Below are 20006 nucleotides of genomic sequence, written 5' to 3'. Positions count from 1 at the left end.
GACACCGAACTGACTGCTCCTGCAGCTCCGGGCGCCTCATAAATCTGAAGATGTTTGATGATGATGGAACCGAGTCTCCATGGCAACAGGCCCCGCCCACATCCTCTCTGTCTGTTTATACATGGAGCAATATGATTGCAAGCATGTGTGTGTGAGTAACTCTATCTGTTTGTGACGCAGGACATCATTACCTCCATATGCTCGCACACACACACACACACACACACACACACACACACACACACACACACCCAGCGGTCAGAAACATCGTTTTATTTTCCACTCAGTGGGTTTTTAATCTGATGAACTGAGAAATGAAGCGAAACAGCTTAGCTCTGGTTCCCCTACAGCAGGGTGTCAAACTCCAGCCCTCCGCTGTCCTGCAGGTTTAAGATGTGCCACAGGAATGAAACGGCTTCATCACCTCCTCCTGGTGTAGATCAGCTCTCCAGAGCCTTAATGACCTAATTGTTCTGTTCAGGTGGTGCAGCAGAGGCTCATCTAAAGGTTGCAGGGCAGCGGCTCTCCAGGACTGGAGTCTGACACCTGTGCTCTACCGGGTCAGTCCATCAATACCGGGTCGGTCTCTTAAACACTGACAATCATTATCACTCTTCTCATTCTGACCCGTTGGACCAGTTGGTGGTTCTGATTAGCGTAGGTTCTGGAGACCTCCTGAAGTTGGGTTGGACTCGTTTGACTCTGGTTCTGAAACTGGTCGTAGTTCTGGACCTGACTGTGTAAACTCTGACCACAGAGATCTAAACTGGTTTATTCATTGGAAGGTGAAGGTTTTCTGAACTGGTTTCAGACCTGCTTGGTTCTGATACCAGGCCCGGTTCTGGCTCCCAGTGAAAATAAACTGGTGTTAGAGATTTTATTTGGCCCGGCTTGTGAAGTTGAACCTGGTTTGGACCCGTTTAGAGGTATTTTGCTGGTTCTGTTCCGAGTTTAAACGCTACATGAGCGTTAGCTAACGCTAAAGCAAAACACCAACATGGTATTTACCGCAAGCTAATGCTAAGGGGCTACATAAATGTCATATTTAGCAGAGGCTAATGCTAAATCACCATACCAACATGCTAATTAATGGAAACTTGTAACATAACCACTTTGTTTGTTTTTTCCTGTGTAAAATACATTGAAGAGAAAATGTATCATCTGATGGGTATAACAGTTGCTGTTATTTCTTTGTAAAATTATTCAGTTTCCACTTTTAAAACTGATTGTTGGGCAGGTCATGCTGATCTTTAGGTGTGGCTGAGATTTAGTGTATAAAAAGGGGCGTCGGTGCAATCAGAGTGGAAGACGCTCACCGTCAGATCTGTGCAGCGGGAGACTTGAATTAATTGAACGATTAGAACAAATAATAAAGCAAAGAAAGGAGGTAAAACGGAAAATGAAAGTTCGCCCCAGCGCCGCGGATCGGGCGCTTTAGGAGCTGGATTGGAGCTTCTGCCCAGGAAACGCCGCCAGGTGCAGGAGGACGCCACCGGGGGGGAAAGAAAGACATTCCCGGTGAGATCTGGACTTTACGTTTCTTTTTGGGGATTTTTGGTGGTACCACTCCTTTTTCTCATTTTTTGGGGGGAGGTTTTTGACGCTTGGGGATTTTTGGTTTTGGATTGAGACTTTGGATTAAAAAGGAGAAATTCTCCCAGGATATGGAACTCGTTTGTGGACAATATTCGTATTAAAAAGGATCAAGAAGATTTGGACATTTAACCATTTGAGTTTCTTTACTAGCATGAACTAAGTGGATTAAAACTATCCTAAATTTATTTTGAGAGTTTTGGTTACTGATTTATTTATCAGGACAACTATTATTATTTTCTTAGTTCGTGTTTTTCGTAATAAATTATTGTTGCAAAAGGTCAACATAATTTCTTATTTGAGTGTTTGGCTATTTATTTACTTCTCCATTTAACTGGTGAAACATATTTTGCCTGATGCCTGTGACGTAACCCCCTTGTGTGTATTTGTAAGTTCTGCTTTAAATGGGAGCCGAATTTTACAAACACTAAAGTGCTACACAAACATTTAGTGTAATTTGGCTTCTGCACAGAAGATGAACTTTATTTAACTGGAAGTTTACAAAACATCCAAGAAAATGAGCACAACATTTAAAAATGAAAAACAACATAGGAGAAGCTAAGAGCGATAAATGTTTTCAAAGTTAGCAGTCAGGTTAGCTTGGCTGTTAGCTCAATAGTCTCGTTCTGACTTTTATTTGCACTTCAGGTTAAAGTGGTTCTGGTTCTGGCAGTAATTGGGTCAGCTGTACTGTGGGTCAGGATTAGATCCTGGGTCGGGGACATGGTGACGGTCTGGATGGTCTGCAGACGCTGTCAGGACGTTTGGTCCAATCGTCCAGCGTCCCGAGGGACACGTTGGACTCCAGTTAAGGAACTGGGAAATCAAGCTGGAAACGAGGCCCAGCAAACCAGAACCAGAGACGGTCTTTGGGCGGTTAGTGGGCTGATCAAAGCAGAACCGCTCTGTGGTTCTGGGCCACGCGACTCCTCTTCCTCCTCCCCTCCTCTTCCTCATTTTCCTCTGCCTGTTTTATCTGTCAGGCTGATCTTACCTGAGGTAAAATCACCACGACAACTACAGGAAAAGAGGTCATGTAGTTTGGGTCCAGCCAAGACCCGGTGAAGCTTCACAGAACCGGGTCTTGGACAGGAAGCAGTGACCCGGTTCAGCTGAACGGTTTCTGGAGTATTCCTGCTGAATATTCGTTTTGTCCAGGAAAGACGCTTTGGGTCAGCAGAACCCAACATTTCTGTCCTGAGACGAACAGAAGGAACCAACGGAGGCCCTGGTTCTGATCCGGGCCGCTGACCGGGCCTCGGCTCTGCAGCCAGAGTTCCTGCTGAGACCGGACCGGTTTCAGCTCAGCAGCATCTGGAGGAAGACTCAGCTGCCGGGCTGACCTCATTAATCGCGACCCGACCCGTTTGTTCTGACAGCAACATGGACCCCGTTGGACCCGGACTTGCATTAATCACGTCCCATTAGCTCCCGTCTCGCTGAATGTTTGCACAGTTTGTCTCTGCAGCTTGGCTGCGACTGACGATTCATCAACGAGTGGTTCTGGTTCTGATCCGTCCAGAACGCCTCTTTTTAACGGAACCAACTCATCAGGCCATAAATCAGCTGGAGGAGGAAGAGGAGGAAATGTTTTCCTCACTCTAAAGTCAGATTAGCTCTGAATGCTCCTGGAACCGACGTCCAAATGTCCAGAAGGTTCTGGTCCTGATGTCCGACCCGGTCCGGCTCTGAGAACAGAACCTCAACATGGAGGCTCCGGGCGCTACGGTGGCCTGCAGTGACTACACACACCTGATGGGGGCGCTGCTCTTGTCCTTAGACAAGCATCTCTCTGGAGAACGGAGACGACTTTCAACATGACTCATCCAGAGGAACTGGACCCGGTTCCACCAGTTCCTTCACTCCATCTCACACTGGCAGTACCGGGACCAGTGGGACTGGGGACTACCGGGTCGGGGGTTAAAGTTCATCTGTTTGGAATCTCCATCTCCTTCAGACGACGGCGTCCAGAGTCCAACATCATCAGGAAGTGATGCGTTTATCGGTCTGAGTCACAGCCGTCATAACAGGAAGTGATGTAGAGCCTGGGTTAGTTAACCCTTTAACGTCCTCTGCTGGTGCTTCTGGGTGGCAGTTAAAGGGTTAAAGGCTTTCAAAGGGAATTTTCTCGTTTCAACAGGAACCAGGAGTCTAACGTTCAGCTGCTCAGGGACGAATCTACAGGAGCCCTCGAGGCTCAGTAAAAGCTAAGGTTAGTCTCTAGGCACTCATCACAAGTTCCCAAGTGAAGAGGCCTGAAAACAGGGAATATGGGAATGATTAGTATTCCCAAATAAACAGTCACGGATCATTGGGAAGGATGAATCAGGTTTCTGGGGAAATGTACTGTTTTGTTTGTGAACAGGTTGTCTGTCCACGACTCGGGCTGCGGCAGGAACCTTAACTGGCTCTGCAACAGCTAGAAGTTGATGCAGGGCAGCTTTCCGGCTCTGTGCAGGAACAGCAGAGGAGTGATGAAGCTGCTGATGATGCTGATGGAGAGGCTGAACAACGTGAGCTGCAGAATGAGAAGCAGAGACGCGGTGAGGACGGTTGGGCCCAGCATGAGGATCTGCAGCAGCTGGGTGGCGCTGTTGAACCCCAGGGTGATGATGATGACCTTGAAGGCCTTCCTCTTCATGGCGCTCTCAGCGCTGCGGGAGCCGTCGCCCGGACCCGGCTGCTTCAGGACGAGCAGGACGCGGACGCCGCAGTAAGATAAGACAGACAGGAAGAGCAGGGACTTGGCTATGAAGTAGCAAGCAGAGACGGTGAGGGACGGGCCGAGGAAGGGAAACAAGAAGTCCAGCAGGATCAGCAGCCAGTCAAAGAGGCAGACAGCCAAACGGTACCGCAGAGGTTTCAGCCTGCAAGCAGGAAGAATCAGGAAAACACCGATATGAGACCAGAAACACCTGAGACTGAAATACTCTGAGACACTCTGAGATATTCTGAAATACTGTGAGATACTCCGAGACACCAGAACCAGACCAGTGCCGATATCTGGGTCCGTCTGGAGGAACTCTGCCGTTCCAATAACTCTGGTCCTTCTGCAGTTCTCCCTTGAATTTACCTGATGAAGATGGTGGGATGGACCACGGCCATGTAGCGCTCCAGACAGATGCAGGTCTGAAAGAGTGGCCGAGAAATCAGCATGAGCTGCAGGAACAGCTTCAGAACCAGAACCCCGACCGCCTCGGACATCCTGAGCAGGAAGTGGAGCATCACGTAGAAAGAGGAGCAGGCGAAGAGGATCTCTGCGACGGCCAGGTTGAGGGCGAAGAGCTCCGAGACGGCGGGGCCGCTGGACTCGCTCGCTATCATCCAGGCCACGTAGCCATTGGCCGGCAGACCCAGCAGCACGTTGGAGGCCAGCAGAGCCGTGATGCCGTTCAGGAAGAAACTGGGATCCAATCCCAACGTGGAGTTGGACCCAACAGAACTCATTTCCACCAATTCTGGACGTTTTTACAAATTCTGCAGGAATTAAACCAGAAATAGTCCCCGTTATAACAGCCACGCTGCTGACTGACTTTAGCACATCAGAAGCTGCATGTCTTGCGTAACCCGTACGGTTCCAACAGACTGAGATGATTCTTTCTCACGCCCAAATTAAAGCTCTGTCCGGTATCTAACCTTCAGTTTACATCCGTTCTGAGTTTGGTAAATGGTAAAATTCTCAGAAGATGCGTCACTGAGGACCGAGGCAGTTGGAAAGCACGTTAAAGTTCAGGTTTTGATCAACAAACAGGAGGATTAATGATGTGGTAAGTGTTCGGAGACGATGTAAACAGACATCAGCTTTAAAATTTACTGAAAAATAAACGGTGATTTTGGTTTTACGCACCTCCATCTCACCCACTGCGTCGCTGCATCTAAACACCATCTATCCTCTGGTGGTTTTGCATTAAGAGGCTCCCCTGTTTGTAATTTGGGCTTTTCATTTCTCGAACATCTCACCACATGCTCCTTTTAAACTGGACCCACCTGTGGATTTGCATGGCGAGCAGCGGAGTCTAAGTTTACATCTGCTGCGCTCAAACAAGCCCAGCGGAGACACGGATATGGTTTCTGTGGACAGAGGGTACGGCCACATTTGCATTAGATTTCCCTCAAAATGTAATTTGTCAGTGGAAATAATAAACTGAAGGGCAGAAAGTTTCTCCAGCGGTCCGCTGGGACGGAAAGAGGAGCTGGAACGGCAGCAGGGGTCGGATGGAGATCAGGACTGGGAAGCTACGGCTTCAGCTGGTTGATGAACACCAGAAGGAGAATCCTGAAGTTACTGATGATCTTTATTCAGGGGACGATGAGGAGCAGCAAGAAGCTCCTGGGTTCAAAGGTCAAGGCCATCCCTGTCAGAACGCTCTCCCTGTGGATGGCTGGACTCTCTCTGGGTACTCTGGCTTCCTCCCAGTCCAAACCAGCATGTTGAGAGTCTGGTCCCAGTGAACTACAGAGACCACAGCGACTCCATCGACTTCCTTGGGTTATATTCCAGGTTAGGTCCTGAAATCACATGAACCGGTTCTGTCTGGAGGTCCAGCGCCGCATCAGAACAGGACAAATCAGTAGACCTGAGATCGGCCCTCCAGGAGGTCACGGTTGTTTCTGGATCAGAACCACCGACTTTGTGCCGCTTTGGAAAAAAGATACAAAAATATATAAACAGAAACATTTTTATTCTTTGAACTTAAACAGCTGGATCTTTGTGACTCGCCACATCGATGACAGACTACAACCTGAAATCACGTCAGGCTGAGGCAGCGCTGGAAACACTGCCCCCTGCAGGTGGGAGTTCGCATCACAGATCTCAGTTTGGGAACGTTTGGTTTTCCATCAAACCCAAACCGACTGACAGAACCGACCCGACCGGCTTCACGGTGAAGAAGAACCTGTGATGTTGGGCCGTCCAGGTGCAGCGATGCATTTCCACCTGCAGCATGTCGTAAACATCCGTCATGTTTCTGCTGGATGAGGTCCCAGCGGGTCAGGGAGCATCTCACGCTCATCCAGCAGATTTGCATGGCGGCTGCTGTCCATTTAAATCAGGTCTATGTTGCAGCATCACAGCTTCTAATGGTTACATAAAACCTCCCACACGACTCCTTCGTCTGCTGCCCGGGGTCAATGAGAGGTCGCCGTGAAGGACTCACCTGGTGCAGTGCCGCTAAAAATCACAGCATAATAAAAACGTCTGTGATAAAGAGTCTGATGGACGGGTGCTGAATCTGATTGGTGCGGAGGGAGTCTCTTGCTGGAAGGGCCAACAGACTGCAGGATGGGAACTTGATCTGTTAACAGGGTTCAGATGGAGCTTGGACCAGACTTTAACTAGGCCACAATCTGAGCACATTTCTGTCAAACTCAGGGTTTCGTGGCTCTCGTCTTGTTTCATTTTCCTTTTAAAGAAAAAGCTTTTAGCGTTCAGAGAAGATGCAGAGGAGACTCTGACAGCGACCTTCAGTTTGGACCAGACTCAGGCTGCTCAGCTGAACACAAACAGCTCAGAGACGTTCAGGGACAAAACCAACCATAAATCAAGCGAACCTCAGTCCTGACCTGTTTTATGTTTCTATCATTGTTTTATGCTCAGTTTGAAGCACTGCATCAGGAAAGGTCGAAGGAAAAAGCAAAATAGCTTCATTCAATTCACAAACGTTTTTACGATCACTTTAGGTGTTTTTTTGGCTTTTCTGAAAAATGGTTGATGTTTTAAACATGAGACAGAAAAATGATCAAGTTCTGACGGGAACTTTATCATCCACTGAGAAATGTTTACATCTAAACCTCCAGGACGGAGGAACTCACTGCTACGTGGTGTTTAGCAGCTTCCACTTCTGTTCATCAGAGCATCACCATCTCATGACATCACTTCCTGCCCAGCCTGGAAGTGATGGAAACGACTAATTCACATTTTCTGCTTTGTGACATTTTAAAAGTTGGATGGAGTCAGACCTCCTGACCAGAGCAGCGTTCCTGTGACCCGCGTCTCCATGGAAACGCTCAGGTTGATCCGTCTGGATCAGCAGGTTCTGGTTCCACCGACCCGACAGGACAGGGTCAGTCAGAGCTACAGCTGAGTAGGATGGCTGGCCTGGACCTGGTTCTGGTCCAGGCCAGGTCTGGTTCTGGTCGGGTCCAGCAGGTTTGGACCAGCTGACTCCTCCATGGTGACTCAGCGCCGCGTTGTGCAGCAGCTCCACTGCAGTAAAACAGGCTGTAATCCTGTTAAGGTCCAGTTATCCAGCAGGAGGTTCTGGTTCTGTTTGCAAACATCAGACCCGACTCAGCCCCCCCCCCCCGGTTCTGTTTAGCTTTCACAGCCTGAGTGTATTTAAGTTTGTCTGAAGTGGAAACTTTGGCGTGTGAAACGGTTTGGGAAACAGATTACCGCCGGGTCAGAGTGTGTGTGTGTGTGTGTGTGTGTGTGTATCACTGTGTGTGTGCAGCGGCCCTGTGACCTCCTGTCTCCATGGAAACGCTCAGCAGCAGCAGCTGAAATGGTCGGATGTGAAGGTGAAGCAGCAGAACATGGCTGACGGACCTGAGGAGAGGAACTGATGTGCTCTGGGTCCTGATTGGCTGCTGTTCCACCAATCACAGCTCCGTGGGGTTTAAATGAGCAGCAGCATGTTTAAACTTGTTTTGGTGAGTCCATAAACATGACGCTCAGCCTTCAATTAGTCTGATGCTAAAGCAGATCTCTCCTAATTATCCGCTCGTCCAAAGCTTCCTGCTGGACTGGGAACCGGCTCGGAGCGCGGTCCCGTCATTCCGGCCGTAATGAGAGCTGGAATTAAAAGGTGTCGTCAGCCTAATGAGCCACAGATGTGACTCCGCATTATTCCCACTCTCCGTCTCCGCCCCGAAACATTTTGGTATGTTAGCTCGTTAGCTGCAGCCTGATGCAGAGTTACGTAAAAACACGTTTCTGCTTCTGAAAACGTCCAAAAATAACCCGGAATACCAGTAGCCGCCCTCCTCCCCTCCTCCGGCCTTTGTTTGAGCCTCCGTCCATTCCTGATGATTATCCGTCTGTTTATCTGCCATTCTCTCCGAGTGTCACCGTTTAATTGGACCCCCTCCTCCGCTCCTCCGCTCCCCATGGGAAAGTATGCAGACACATTTTGATTTGATTATGGCTCACAAACCAAACTATGCTTCGCTGCATTCCAGCTCTGGCAAACCCGCGGAGCGAGCAGAGAGCGGAGCCGGTCCGATTCCAGATCCTGATCCCAAAGCGTCTGCTCTCAGCACCGCTACAGGTCCGGTCGGGTCAGCACGGGTCGTTCTTCACTCCGAGAGACGCTTCCCAAGACAACAAGGCAGTCAATGAACCAATCAGAACCAGGCTCTGAACGCACGAAGCAACGCAGCAGACGCCCTCTGGAGGCTGCCAGGTGGAACTGCATAGACCGAACCAGAAAGATGCTGCTTCTGTTTCACACAACGTCACAAACAGACACAGTAAACTTGTCCACAGATCCAGAAAGAGCTGTTCACTTGGACCAATTAAAGACAAGGAAGCTTTAAACAGGAAAGCAGAAAAATCAGGAAACCTGGAGATACACCAACACCTGAAAACCTCAACAACCGAAAGGAGAGAAATCCGTCCTGTTAGCTTTTGATTCTTCTGCAGACGTCTGACCACATGTTCCCAAAAACAGAACCAGGTCCGGTCCACTTCAACCCGACTCCAGTCCGTCTGTCTAGTCAAAGTCCATTTCGGTTGGTGAGATGTGAACGCTAATCGACCTCTGACCTCTGGTCCTCCTGACCTCGGTCTGGGTTCGGTTGAAGTGAACTCTGGTTCGGTTTGAATGTGAACGCCAAGCGGACCAGAGACCGCTCCAAAAGCAGGAAGTGGACTACAGAGCAAGGCATTCTGGGTAAACACAACCAAAGCTAACCTGCTAGCCTAGCATTAGCAGCAGAAATGGCTCCTGGTCTTTAGCCTAAAGAGAAATCCTCCAGCCGCTAAAATCCTCCATCTTGTTTCCATCTGGTGAAGAAGGAAGTTGCTCTCAGTGTCTTCAGAGGTTTTAGTGTCGTTTCCTTCAGTGGTTCTTGGTGCAGCGCCCCCACAGGCCAGGAGGGGAACAGGCTGGTTTGACTTAGAACCACAGCAGCTGGAGGTGGAGCAGATGTTCTGGTTCCAGTAGAACCGGGTCGACTGGACTGAAGGAGGGAATCCATCATTTATCCATCACAATCTCTTACTGTAAAAGCATCTTTGTTTTGTCAAATCATTTACTGACTTTAAACTGCTCAGCCTGTCCGTCCATGTCTCGGTCCGTCCTCGTCCCGGGTCCATGTCTCGGTCTGTCCTCGTCCCGGGTCCAGAGGATGGACTGAACTCTGGAAGATGTTCAAAGCTTTGAATGTTGTTTTAATTCACTCTAGTTTTTATTAAACGACGGGACAAGAGTTGGTCAGGTGATGTCTGAGATCATGTGACAGTGATGGAGCAAAGGATTCTGGGTGTTTAGCTGAAGCAGAGAAACAACGAAGGTGGTGTGGAAAGTGTAGAGTAAATATTACTAACCGGAGAATCAATATCAGAACATCCTTAGTAAAAAAATGTTTAAAAACCATCATTTGTTTTATGTCTACTTCATAAGAACGCTTCGTTTTTGCTGCTCTGCTCCATAAAAAATCAACAAAGTACAAAGTTTGACTTTGAAACATTAGAAAAAGATTGAATGGTACTAAAAAGTTCCTTTGATATATTACACTGTTCCTCAGATTTAATTCAGCAGCTCAGACAAAGAACGATCTGCGTTTGACGAAGGGAAAACGGGATAAAATGAGTCATGGAGGTGGAAATGTGTCAAAAACTGTTAGGATTTAAGAAGAAAATCCAAAGTGGAGCAGAAAAAACAGAAAGAGAGTGAAGCAAAAAAAGGAAAACAAAGGGAGCAAAGTGCAGGAAAAGGAGGAGGAAAACAGGAAGTCTCTCCCTCTCTCTGAGCACAAATAAAAGAGGGAATCACATGGAGGAGGCAGCTCCTATCACAGTGAATCATCCCGTCTGTGTCCTCACACAACCTCCCAGCAGCCCTGGGAATCCGGAGACGTTTGGGCACGAGGACAAACATCTGCAGAGCCAGGAACCTGGAGGAGCCGCTCCAACAAACACAGCAGGTCCGACAGCGAGCTGCACATCCTCCGCTCCCTTACCTCAGCCTGATTTACCCGCCAGCTGCTGGAGGAGCGGCACCGCAGCTGCGGCTTACATCAGCCTGACCGCTGGTCCCGACCAGCTAGCAGGTAGATGCTAACGCTAGCTCAGGCCAGAGGGGGCGTGGCCTCAGCTTACATTTACTGCTGGAACAGACACCACAACAAAAGCCCTCCATGTCACTTCATATTGATAATTAGATTTTTGTTTTGAAAATCCTAGATCTTCCCAAACTGGTGATGAGAAGTTTCCTCTTTTATCCACTTGAGCTGTTCCAGTCCAGTTCTCTTTCCCTCCACCCAGATGTTTCAGGTCCTGAGAGATCTCAGTCACACTGCCTACAAAATCCTTCATTTCCCACAATCCTAATGGCTGCCAGCAGGTTGGACCAGCCAGTCGGGAACAACCAGCTCTCACCTATTAGCGCTGCACAGAGTCATGCTATGCTACTGTTAGCGCCGACTCAGCACCTGGTACAGAACGCCTTCCTGTGTGTTACCCAACAGGCAGTTGCTAGGTAACAAAAAGGTGAGTTAGTTGATGCCTAGCCATGACTGGTTGAGGGCTGATGCCTACATCTCCCAGAATGCCATGCAGTTCAGAGCTCAGATCATTAATCTTATCAGACATATTTTTATGTCTTTCTGAAGGAGCAGGATGTAGGAGCTCAGGCCCGGTGTTCGGCTCCAACGGAGTTTGGGTCTGACGTCGTTCTGTTTGGAGATCCTGTCCCTCCGACTGTTGGATGTGTTTTAAATCATCACTCCTCCCCCACCGTGCTTTTCATTTGGTAGGAGACATTCGGTTTCCTCCATCATGCTGTGGTCTCATCATCCAGAAGTCTTGTCCAACGGCAATCTTGGTTAATCGCTGGGTTCCATCAGGCGGCCATCTTGGTTAATCGCTGGGTTCCATCAGGCGGCCATCTTGGTTAATCGCTGGGTTCCATCAGGCGGCCATCTTGGTTAATCGCTGGGTTCCATCAGGCGGCCATCTTGGTTAATCGCTGGGTTCCATCAGGCGGCCATCTTGGTTAATTGCTGGGTTCCATCAGGCTGAGCGGTTTCTCTACCTGACATATTTCTCTCGTTAGCTGACTGGTTAGCGTGTCCTGACACGGCTCTGTCTGCGTATCTGGGCTTCGTCACAGCAGCTTCTCTCTCTTTCCCAGATGTCGTGGAGCAGATTCCAGGGATTGCTGAGGTTTTCCTCCTGATCGTTTCCTGTCGTTTCCCTCCTTCCTCTCCGTCCCGTTGGCCTGGTTACCGTCCACATTTCTTGCCCAGACGCTCTGCCCGGCTTCAGCAGGTGAACCAGAGGGAAACGCAGCGAGCAGCTTCAGTCCCAGAGTGACCTCTGACCTCCAGCTGAGTCGCAGTGCAACCAGAAAGCGCTCACTCCCGGCCGATGTCAGCTCCATCCATTATCCGGCTCTGCGTCAGCACTTCCTCCTGAGGACCGCAGCGTGATGAAGAGATGGGAGGACAGGGCGGATGATCCAGATTCACGCTGGAACCAAACAACTGAATCATTTCGTTTCTGGGAGCTGTAAATCAAACTGGAACCTCGGCGTTCCTGGAAAGCAGCATGGAGATAGACTGGGAGCTCCAGGTTTTTCCAGGAGGCTGAACCGGAGTCAGAGTTGAGGTGATTCTTCTTCCAGAGCGACAGCAGCGTTTTCGCCGCTCCGCCTCGCTCAGGCAGAGCGGACAACATCTGGGGAACTTTCATAGACTGGACCAATCCCAGCAGAAGGCATTCCAGGCCTTCCAGGTTTTCCAGACTTGCAGAAATGTATCCCAGAACTGCCCACAGGCCTCCGACACCTTTAATTTATGGATTCCCTCAAAGCGTCAGCGACCGTCACATCTGGGGTCTGCAGGACCGAGACTGGAGCTCCTCGCAGACCAAACAGAGGTAACGTGAGTAATGTGAGGTCAAAGGTCAGGGGAGGAGCAACTAGAGGGAATAATCAGCAGCTTCTTCTCTGTGTCAACATGCTGCGCAGATCTCTGCTGCTGAATGGAAGCTGTCATGTTTGGTCAACAAATCTGAAAGTTTAGACGATCCTCAGCAGAACTTCTGTCCTGGCTGTGAAGATTAGCAGCAGCTGGAAGTGAAAGGTCAAAGTTCATGAGCGTGTCCATTACCTCAGGAGTCACAGTCAGGTTTCAGTCTGAAACTAATCAGTCCTGAAGCTCTGAAACAATCAAACACAGTTCTCTTTTATGTCGGATTGTAAGAGAAAACAGAAATATCAGATTTCTACTGTCTGGTTCTGGAGAAAACCAGCAGCAAGTCGGAAACTCCCGTTAACCTCACAGGTCATGAGGAGAAGCCTAACCCTAACCTCACAGTCAACCCTAACTCTGTCTCCGTCAGGCTTCCCGGACCTCTTGTTCCTGGAAGACATTTCTTCTGTCGTCCAAAACGTTCCTTCAGTTCTGAACGGTTCAGACTCAAAGACAGGACTGAAGACAGCCGTGTCCACACTGGGCGGGGACATGAGCAGACGGCGAGAGGAGTCAGGAGACTCAGGTTTCACCTCACAGCTTAGATCGAGATCAGACGTCTCACCCGTAGGTTTCATCAGGCGACCCCAACACTGAGCTGGGTGCCAGGTAGGACCAGCAACCAGTGACCATGATGCTCCATTACCATGTAACTGGTGATGTTATGGCCCTACTGGTGACCTTAAAGGTCCTAATAATGACTTATCCATCAGTCTGTATCAGAATCAGAGAAACGGCTTCAGCCGAGTCCTGCTGTTAAAGAGCAGCAGCTTCTCTAGCATGATGGCGCTCCTCTCCTATCTCAGGTAAATCTGGAGCTTCCTGCAGAGGAAACTCATTTCAGCTGCTCAGATGAGGCTCAGTGCCTCCAAATCCAAGGCCATGGTCTTGACCTGGAAACGGGTAGAGTGCCTTCTCCGGGTCAGGGGGGTCGTCCTGCCTCAAGTGGAGGAGTTTAAGTATCTGGGGATCTTGTTCACGAATGAGGGAAGAAGGGAGATCGACAGGCGGATTGGTGCAGCGTCTGCCGTGAAGCGGGCGCTGTACCGGTCCGTCGTGGTGAAGAGAGAGCCGAGTCAAAAAGCGAAGCTCTCGATTTACCGGTCGATCTACGTTCCCACCCTCATCCATGGTCATGACTGAAAGAACGAGGTCACGGATACAAGCGGCCGAAACGGGTTTCCTCCGCAGGGTGGTTGGGCTCTCAGAGAGAGGAGGGACTCAGTAGAGTCGCTGCTCCTCCACGTCGAGAGGAGCCAGTTGAGGCTCGGCCATCTGGTCAGGATGCCTCCTGGACGCCTCCCTGGTGAGGCTGGAGGGACGATGTCTCTCTGCTGGCCTGGGAACGCCAGCTCCGGAGTAGCTGGAAGAAGTGGATGGGGAGAGGGAAGTCTGGGCCTCCTTTCTGAAGCTGCTGCCCCCGCGACCCGACCCGGGATAAGTGGTAGAAAATGGATGGATGGATGGATCTAGAACCATTTCCTTCCAGTCATGGTCCGTAGCTCAGAGAACTTTTCGTTTGTTTGTTTACTCAAACAGTTCAGTGATCGCTCTGCGTGAAATCAATCAATCAATCAAATTTTATTTGTATAGCACATTTCAACAGCAAGGCATTTCAAAGTGCTTTACATAATTAAAATAAAAACAGCATGCGACATTGAATAAACGGTGAGAAAGAGAAAGACATATTGAAAAAGATTAAAAAAAGATAAAAACATTAAAACCCCTTTTAGGACTCAGTTAAACGTTTAACTGGGACTCCAACCCTCTGGGACTTTAGTCAAAAACACCGTTTGACAGGGACTCCAACCTCTCCCAGCCAGCATGCCTAGGTGGGACCCATGTGGGGGAAAGGGGGGCTGATATGGGTCCCATATGGGTTTGTCCCCGGGTTCCACGATGGCCCCACATGGGTTTGTCCATTTAGGGCCCTACATGGGCCCTAAATGGACAAACCCATGTGGGGCCACCACCATATAGGGCCCATGTGGGCTCTGGCCCTACACGGGCAAACCCATGTGGGGCCATCGTGGAACCCGGGGACAAACCCATATGGGACCCATATCAGCCCCCCTTTCCCCCACATGGGGCCCACCTAGGCATGCTGGCTGGGTCTAGGTTTTCAGTTGAAACACCGTCAACTGGGACTCTAAACCCCGAAGGACTTTAGTTAAACGTCATTTAACAAGGATTCTCACACCCCTAGATATAGATTCGCTGAACTGGGACGTTTTCCGGGGGGCTTTACATAGACAGTGTGAGAAATAAAAATAAGTTAATAACTAGATGAAAAGTAAAGATAAAAAAATTTAAAACATCGAAAACATAAAAACTAAAGATAAAAACATTAAAAACATCAAAGACATCAAACCCCACACTCTAACCCTAATTTAGCCATAAGCAGCTCTAAACAGGTTTTAAGTTGAGATTTAAAGGCTCTCAGTGTTTCAGCTGTTTTACAGTTTTCTGGAAGTTTGTTCCAAATCTGTGGTGCATAGAAGCTGAATGCTGCTTCTCCTCGTTTGGTTCTGGTTCTGGGGATGCAGAGCAGAACCAGAACCAGAAGATCTGAGGGGTCTAGACGGTTGGTACAGCAATAACAGATCTTTAATGTATTGTGGTGCTAAACCGTTCAGTGATTTATAAACTAACAGTATTTTAAAGTCTATCCTCTGAGCTACAGGGAGCCAGTGTAGGGACTTTAAAGCTGGTGTTATGTGCTCTGTCTTCCTGGTTTTAGTGAGAACAGCAGCAGCAGCTTCTGGATCAGCTGCAGCTGGAGGATTGATTTATTAGTCAGACCTGTGAAGACGCTGCTGCAGTAATCAATGTGGCTGAAGATAAACGCCTGGATGAGTTTCTCTAGATCTCACTGAGACATCAGTCCTCTGACCCTGGAGATGTTCTTCAGGTGATAGAAGGCCGACTTTGTGACTGTCTTAATGTGGCTCTGAAGGTTCAGAGGTCATCTCTACTCCCAGGTTTCGGGCTGATCGCTGGTTTTCAGTGATCAGCCCGATCGCTGAAAACCAGATTAACACAAAGAAATGGATGATCTTCTGAACTTGGATCATGATAATTATAACATTGTTCCAGCAGAGGCCAGTGGACTGGTTTCAGCTGGTTGCTGTTGCTACGTCTCTTTGGTTTCCATGGTTTCAGCTGGTTGCTGTTGCTACGTCTCTTTGGTTTCCATGGTTTCAGCTGGTTGCTGTTGATACGTCTCTTTGGTTTCCATGGTTTCAGCTCGTTGCTGTTGCTTCGTCTCTTTGGTTTCCATGGTTTCAGCTCGTTGCTGTTGCTTCGTCTCTTTGGTTTCCATGGTTTCAGCTCGTTGTTGTTGCTACGTCACTTTGGTTTCCATGGTTTCAGCTCGTTGTTGTTGCTATTGCTACGTCTCTTTGGTTTCCATGGTTTCAGCTCGTTGTTGTTGCTGTTGCTACGTCTCTTTGGTTTCCATGGTTTCAGCTCGTTGTTGTTGCTATTGCTACGTCTCTTTGGTTTCCATGGTTTCAGCTCGTTGTTGTTGCTGTTGCTACGTCTCCTTGGTTTCCATGGTTTCAGCTTGTTGTTGTTGCTACGTCTCTTTGGTTTCCATGGTTTCAGGTTGTTGTTGTTGCTATGTCTCTTTGGTTTCCATGGTTTCAGGTTGTTGTTGTTGCTGTTGCTACGTCTCTTTGGTTTCCATGGTTTCAGCTGGTTGCTATTGCTACGTCTCTTTGGTTTCCATGGTTTCAGCTCGTTGTTGTTGCTGTTGCTACGTCTCCTTGGTTTCCATGGTTTCAGCTTGTTGTTGTTGCTACGTCTCCTTGGTTTCCATGGTTTCAGGTTGTTGTTGTTGCTATGTCTCTTTGGTTTCCATGGTTTCAGCTCGTTGCTGTTGCTACCTCTCTTTGGTTTCCATGGTTTCAGGTTGTTGTTGTTGCTATGTCTCTTTGGTTTCCATGGTTTCAGCTCGTTGTTGCTGCATCTCCTTGCGGAAGCGTCGCTACAGCGCCACCACTAGCTCCATGTTGTCCTCAGCCTTCAGAACCTCCAGGTTCTGCTAAATGACTCAGTAGGAGATCCGTGTGGCTGGCGGACCTTTGAGCGGACCCATAAATCTGCTGCGGCCGGCCCACACAGTGGAGCCGTCAGACGGGATCATCTGGCATTGCTATCTGCAGTGATGGATCTCCCGCCGAGCAGAGGAACATCTTGCTCACATGTTGGTTTTACTCCCTCTGCTGCTGAGTTACGATCCGCTCACTCAGCACTAGCGCCGCTCACCGTGATGTCACAGCCGCCATTTATCTGCTCAGCCTCAGATTCACAGCAGAGGAACAAGCTGAACGCCTTCCAAACCGCCAGAGGAAAACCACACAGCTGGGCCTGAACCAGAACCAAGACACTGATGGAGGAGGAGACAGGGAGGCCTGCAGGTATAACTAGACCAGACCGGACTGAACGGACCCGTTTCCTCAGTGAGGAAGATTCTTCCTGAACCGCTTCATGGAACCAGGTTCAGCATTTCTTCTTCTGCTGATTTATGAAGGACCTAAATGAATCTGCCACCTGCTGGTCAGGTTTCTAATGAGGAAGCGCAGAAGGTCCACATGTCCCTCAGTGGGTCTGAGTTTTGTCCTCCATCTGTCTCCATCATGAAGGTCTGAGATGTTAATGGTTTTATCTGGATCGTTAATGTCTGAAGCCCGTTGTGTCCACCAGAGGTCCCAGACCAGCTCCGTCTCCATTAGGCTGGCTCTCATCCGGAGCAGAGCCATGTCTCCCCGGAGCGTTGGGTCGTCATCCTGCAGTCCATCCAGGTCAGCTTCAGGTTTCTGTCAGCAGGACTCTAAATCCAGCCAATCCTGACGCAGTGCTCCAACAACAACCAGGAGAATGCCGCTGCTGCGATCCAGCAGTTAGGAAAGGCGATCCATCAGCTGGAGGGGAACCACTGCTCTGAGTCTGGGTCAGCGGGGTCCCCAGGGCGCTCTGTGTCCCCCAGGGCGTTCCCTGAGGCACTCTCTGTTTCCTGGGGTGATCCCTACAGCGTTCCTTATAACGTTCCCCACGGCGTCCCACACGGCGTTCCCTGGGGTGTCCCCCGGGGCGTTCCCTACGGCGTTCCGGTCTTCAGCACGGTGAAGGATGAGTACGGCTGCAGAGGAATGCCGCCACCCCTGATAAATCTGGTGCTAATCGCACATTAAGGAGCTCTCCGTCTCGCCTCCGTCTCCTTTATGTCCACCTGCTGACAGACTGAGGACAGCGCTCCGTCTGCTGCTCATGATGGATGCCGCTCTGCCTCTGCTCTCACCTCCAGCTGGAACCGGCTCCAGGAGGCTGACAGCCGGCAGGAAGGCGACACGATCCAGACGCTAATAAAGCTTTTTCCACAGCGGAGAGCAAACAGAGCTGCCGGCAGCAGAAGGTCCAAACACGACCTGAGGAACACCACAGGAAGAGACCCGGCTCATCCAGCAGGGGTCAAAGGTTAAACTCCTGGAGAAATCAGCCAGCATTGAGGTGGAGCGTTGATTCGAGGTCGGAGCATACAGCGTTTTGGATTCCTGGAGTTTCTCTGGGTTCACGGACCCAAACGAATCATTGATACACTGAAAACCTGAAATCATCGTTTCAGTTCAGGAGAAGCAGCAGAACCTTCTGAACCAATCTAAACATTTGGACTTTTACCCAGAACCATCCCTAAAAACCATCCAGTCAGGAGTTTCAGCTCTGCGAACTGGTCTCATCCAGTTTAACTCTGGACTGGAAGGCCGGTTCAAAACCCGAAGAACCAGGAGCAAAACGCAACAGCATCCTGATTTAGAACCAGCATCCTGCCTAGTTCCCATCAGCAAGGCGCCAGCAGAGCCATTAAGGGTTGAACCCACAGCTTCCTGTCGCTACAGACGAAGACAGGAAGTGCAGCCGAGATGCTCCAGGTGGATTTATCCAACGCACCTCTGCTGCCAGCTGGGACAACTCAAATGCTCCTCCAGAAATAAAGCCAGAAAGATCTGGAACTGAACTGAATCAGAATGAACTGAAATGAATGAAACTGGACCTTGTACCATCCCGACCCAGCAGCTCCAGAACCAGCAGGTATCCATGTTGGGTTCCAGCAGGAGGATTTCCTCTGGAGGTAAAAAGAATCAGTTCTTCTCTGGCTGTGTTTCTCTGCAGCAGCTGCTGGGAGATCCCAGCCTTTCTACCAGAACCAGAACAAAGACCCAGTTCAGGATGACGGGCTCTGCCTTCATTTCCCAGCATGCCTCACTCTGCCTTAATGAAACATCCAGGACCTCTCAGAAACCAGCCTGGGCTCAGTTACAGAGAAAGTTGGTGGAAAACAAGTTGGAGCTCAGAGAGGCAGATGGGCCGGTCTGACACACACACACACACACACACACACACACACACACACACACACACACACACACACACACACGTTTGTCTGGCTATCTTTGTGGGGATTTTCCATTGACTTCCATTCATTTCTACAGCCTAAACCTGACCTTTACCCTTTCCCTAACCCTAACCAACCAAAACTCAATTCATACCTTAGCCCTAACTCTGACCCCTGACCCATAAACAGGGTTTCCCCTCGTGGGGACCAGGCTCCGGGCCCCACAAGGACCAATTGGTCCCCACAACGTAGTATATGTCAGGAAAATCGTCCCCACAAGGTATTACAAACAAACGCACACACACAAAGTCACGGTTTAACGTGCAGCAGCAGGTGGTCTTGGGAGCTGCTGTCCTGCACTCAGATGAGCTGAGGGACAGGATGTGGACGGTTCTGATCCGACTGACGGAGCGAGCAGAACCATCAGAGACCCACATGCAGCCTGACCCCTCCTCCATGACCTCTGCAGGGCCTCCCTGTGGCTAGATGGAGGTTCAGAAGGAGAACAACAGAGGGGAGGGGCTACTGACCCATGATGCCCTCCGATTGGCTCAGAGCGGGAGTTAGTGTGAAAGAGGCGGGCTCAGAGATTCAGCACTGGGACATGGAGGGACAGTTTAAACCAGGGGTCCCCAAACCTTTTCCTGTGAGGGTCACATAACTTTCCCCTTCTCTGCTGGGGGCCGAGAACAGAAAAAGTGTGACGACTGCAGGAGCCTAGATGTAAAAATGTATTGTTTTCCAGAAGGAACAATCAAATAACCCTCTCTGGGTTCTTCATAGAACAAAAGTCAGGAAATAAATAATAACACTATTAATGAAA

The 20006-nt window shown here is 49.6% G+C and overlaps 2 protein-coding genes across 3 annotated transcripts in view; both read right to left on the bottom strand.

Moving 5' to 3' along the window:
• sugct (succinyl-CoA:glutarate-CoA transferase) overlaps positions 1 to 20006 on the bottom strand; it is a 44523-nt gene that overhangs the window by 7055 nt on the left and 17462 nt on the right. The window lies entirely within an intron of this gene.
• On the bottom strand, positions 2050 to 12755 carry LOC106912509 (uncharacterized). Its single transcript, XM_014979333.2, has 2 exons — positions 4667 to 12755; positions 2050 to 4460 (listed from the first exon to the last, which is right to left on the bottom strand). Exons 1-2 carry the CDS (start codon positions 5038 to 5040, stop codon positions 4013 to 4015), a joined length of 822 nt encoding a protein of 273 aa, XP_014834819.2. The 5' UTR covers positions 5041 to 12755; the 3' UTR covers positions 2050 to 4012.

The sequence above is a fragment of the Poecilia mexicana genome, unplaced genomic scaffold (genome assembly GCF_051168715.1).
Source record: "Poecilia mexicana isolate PSO_F unplaced genomic scaffold, ASM5116871v1 scaffold_15, whole genome shotgun sequence".
Lineage (NCBI taxonomy): Eukaryota > Metazoa > Chordata > Actinopteri > Cyprinodontiformes > Poeciliidae > Poecilia > Poecilia mexicana.
Note: the sequence above shows the minus strand (reverse complement) of the source record. Positions and strands in the feature narration are given on the sequence as shown.

Bases quoted from the DNA above. Each gene is read 5' to 3' on its own strand.
- LOC106912509 (XM_014979333.2), bottom strand. From the start codon at position 5,040: ATGAGTTCTGTTGGGTCCAACTCCACGTTGGGATTGGATCCCAGTTTC. The intron at 4,461-4,666 runs GTAAATTCAAGG...TCCTGCTTGCAG, and splicing joins CATCCCACCATCTTCATCAG to GCTGAAACCTCTGCGGTACC.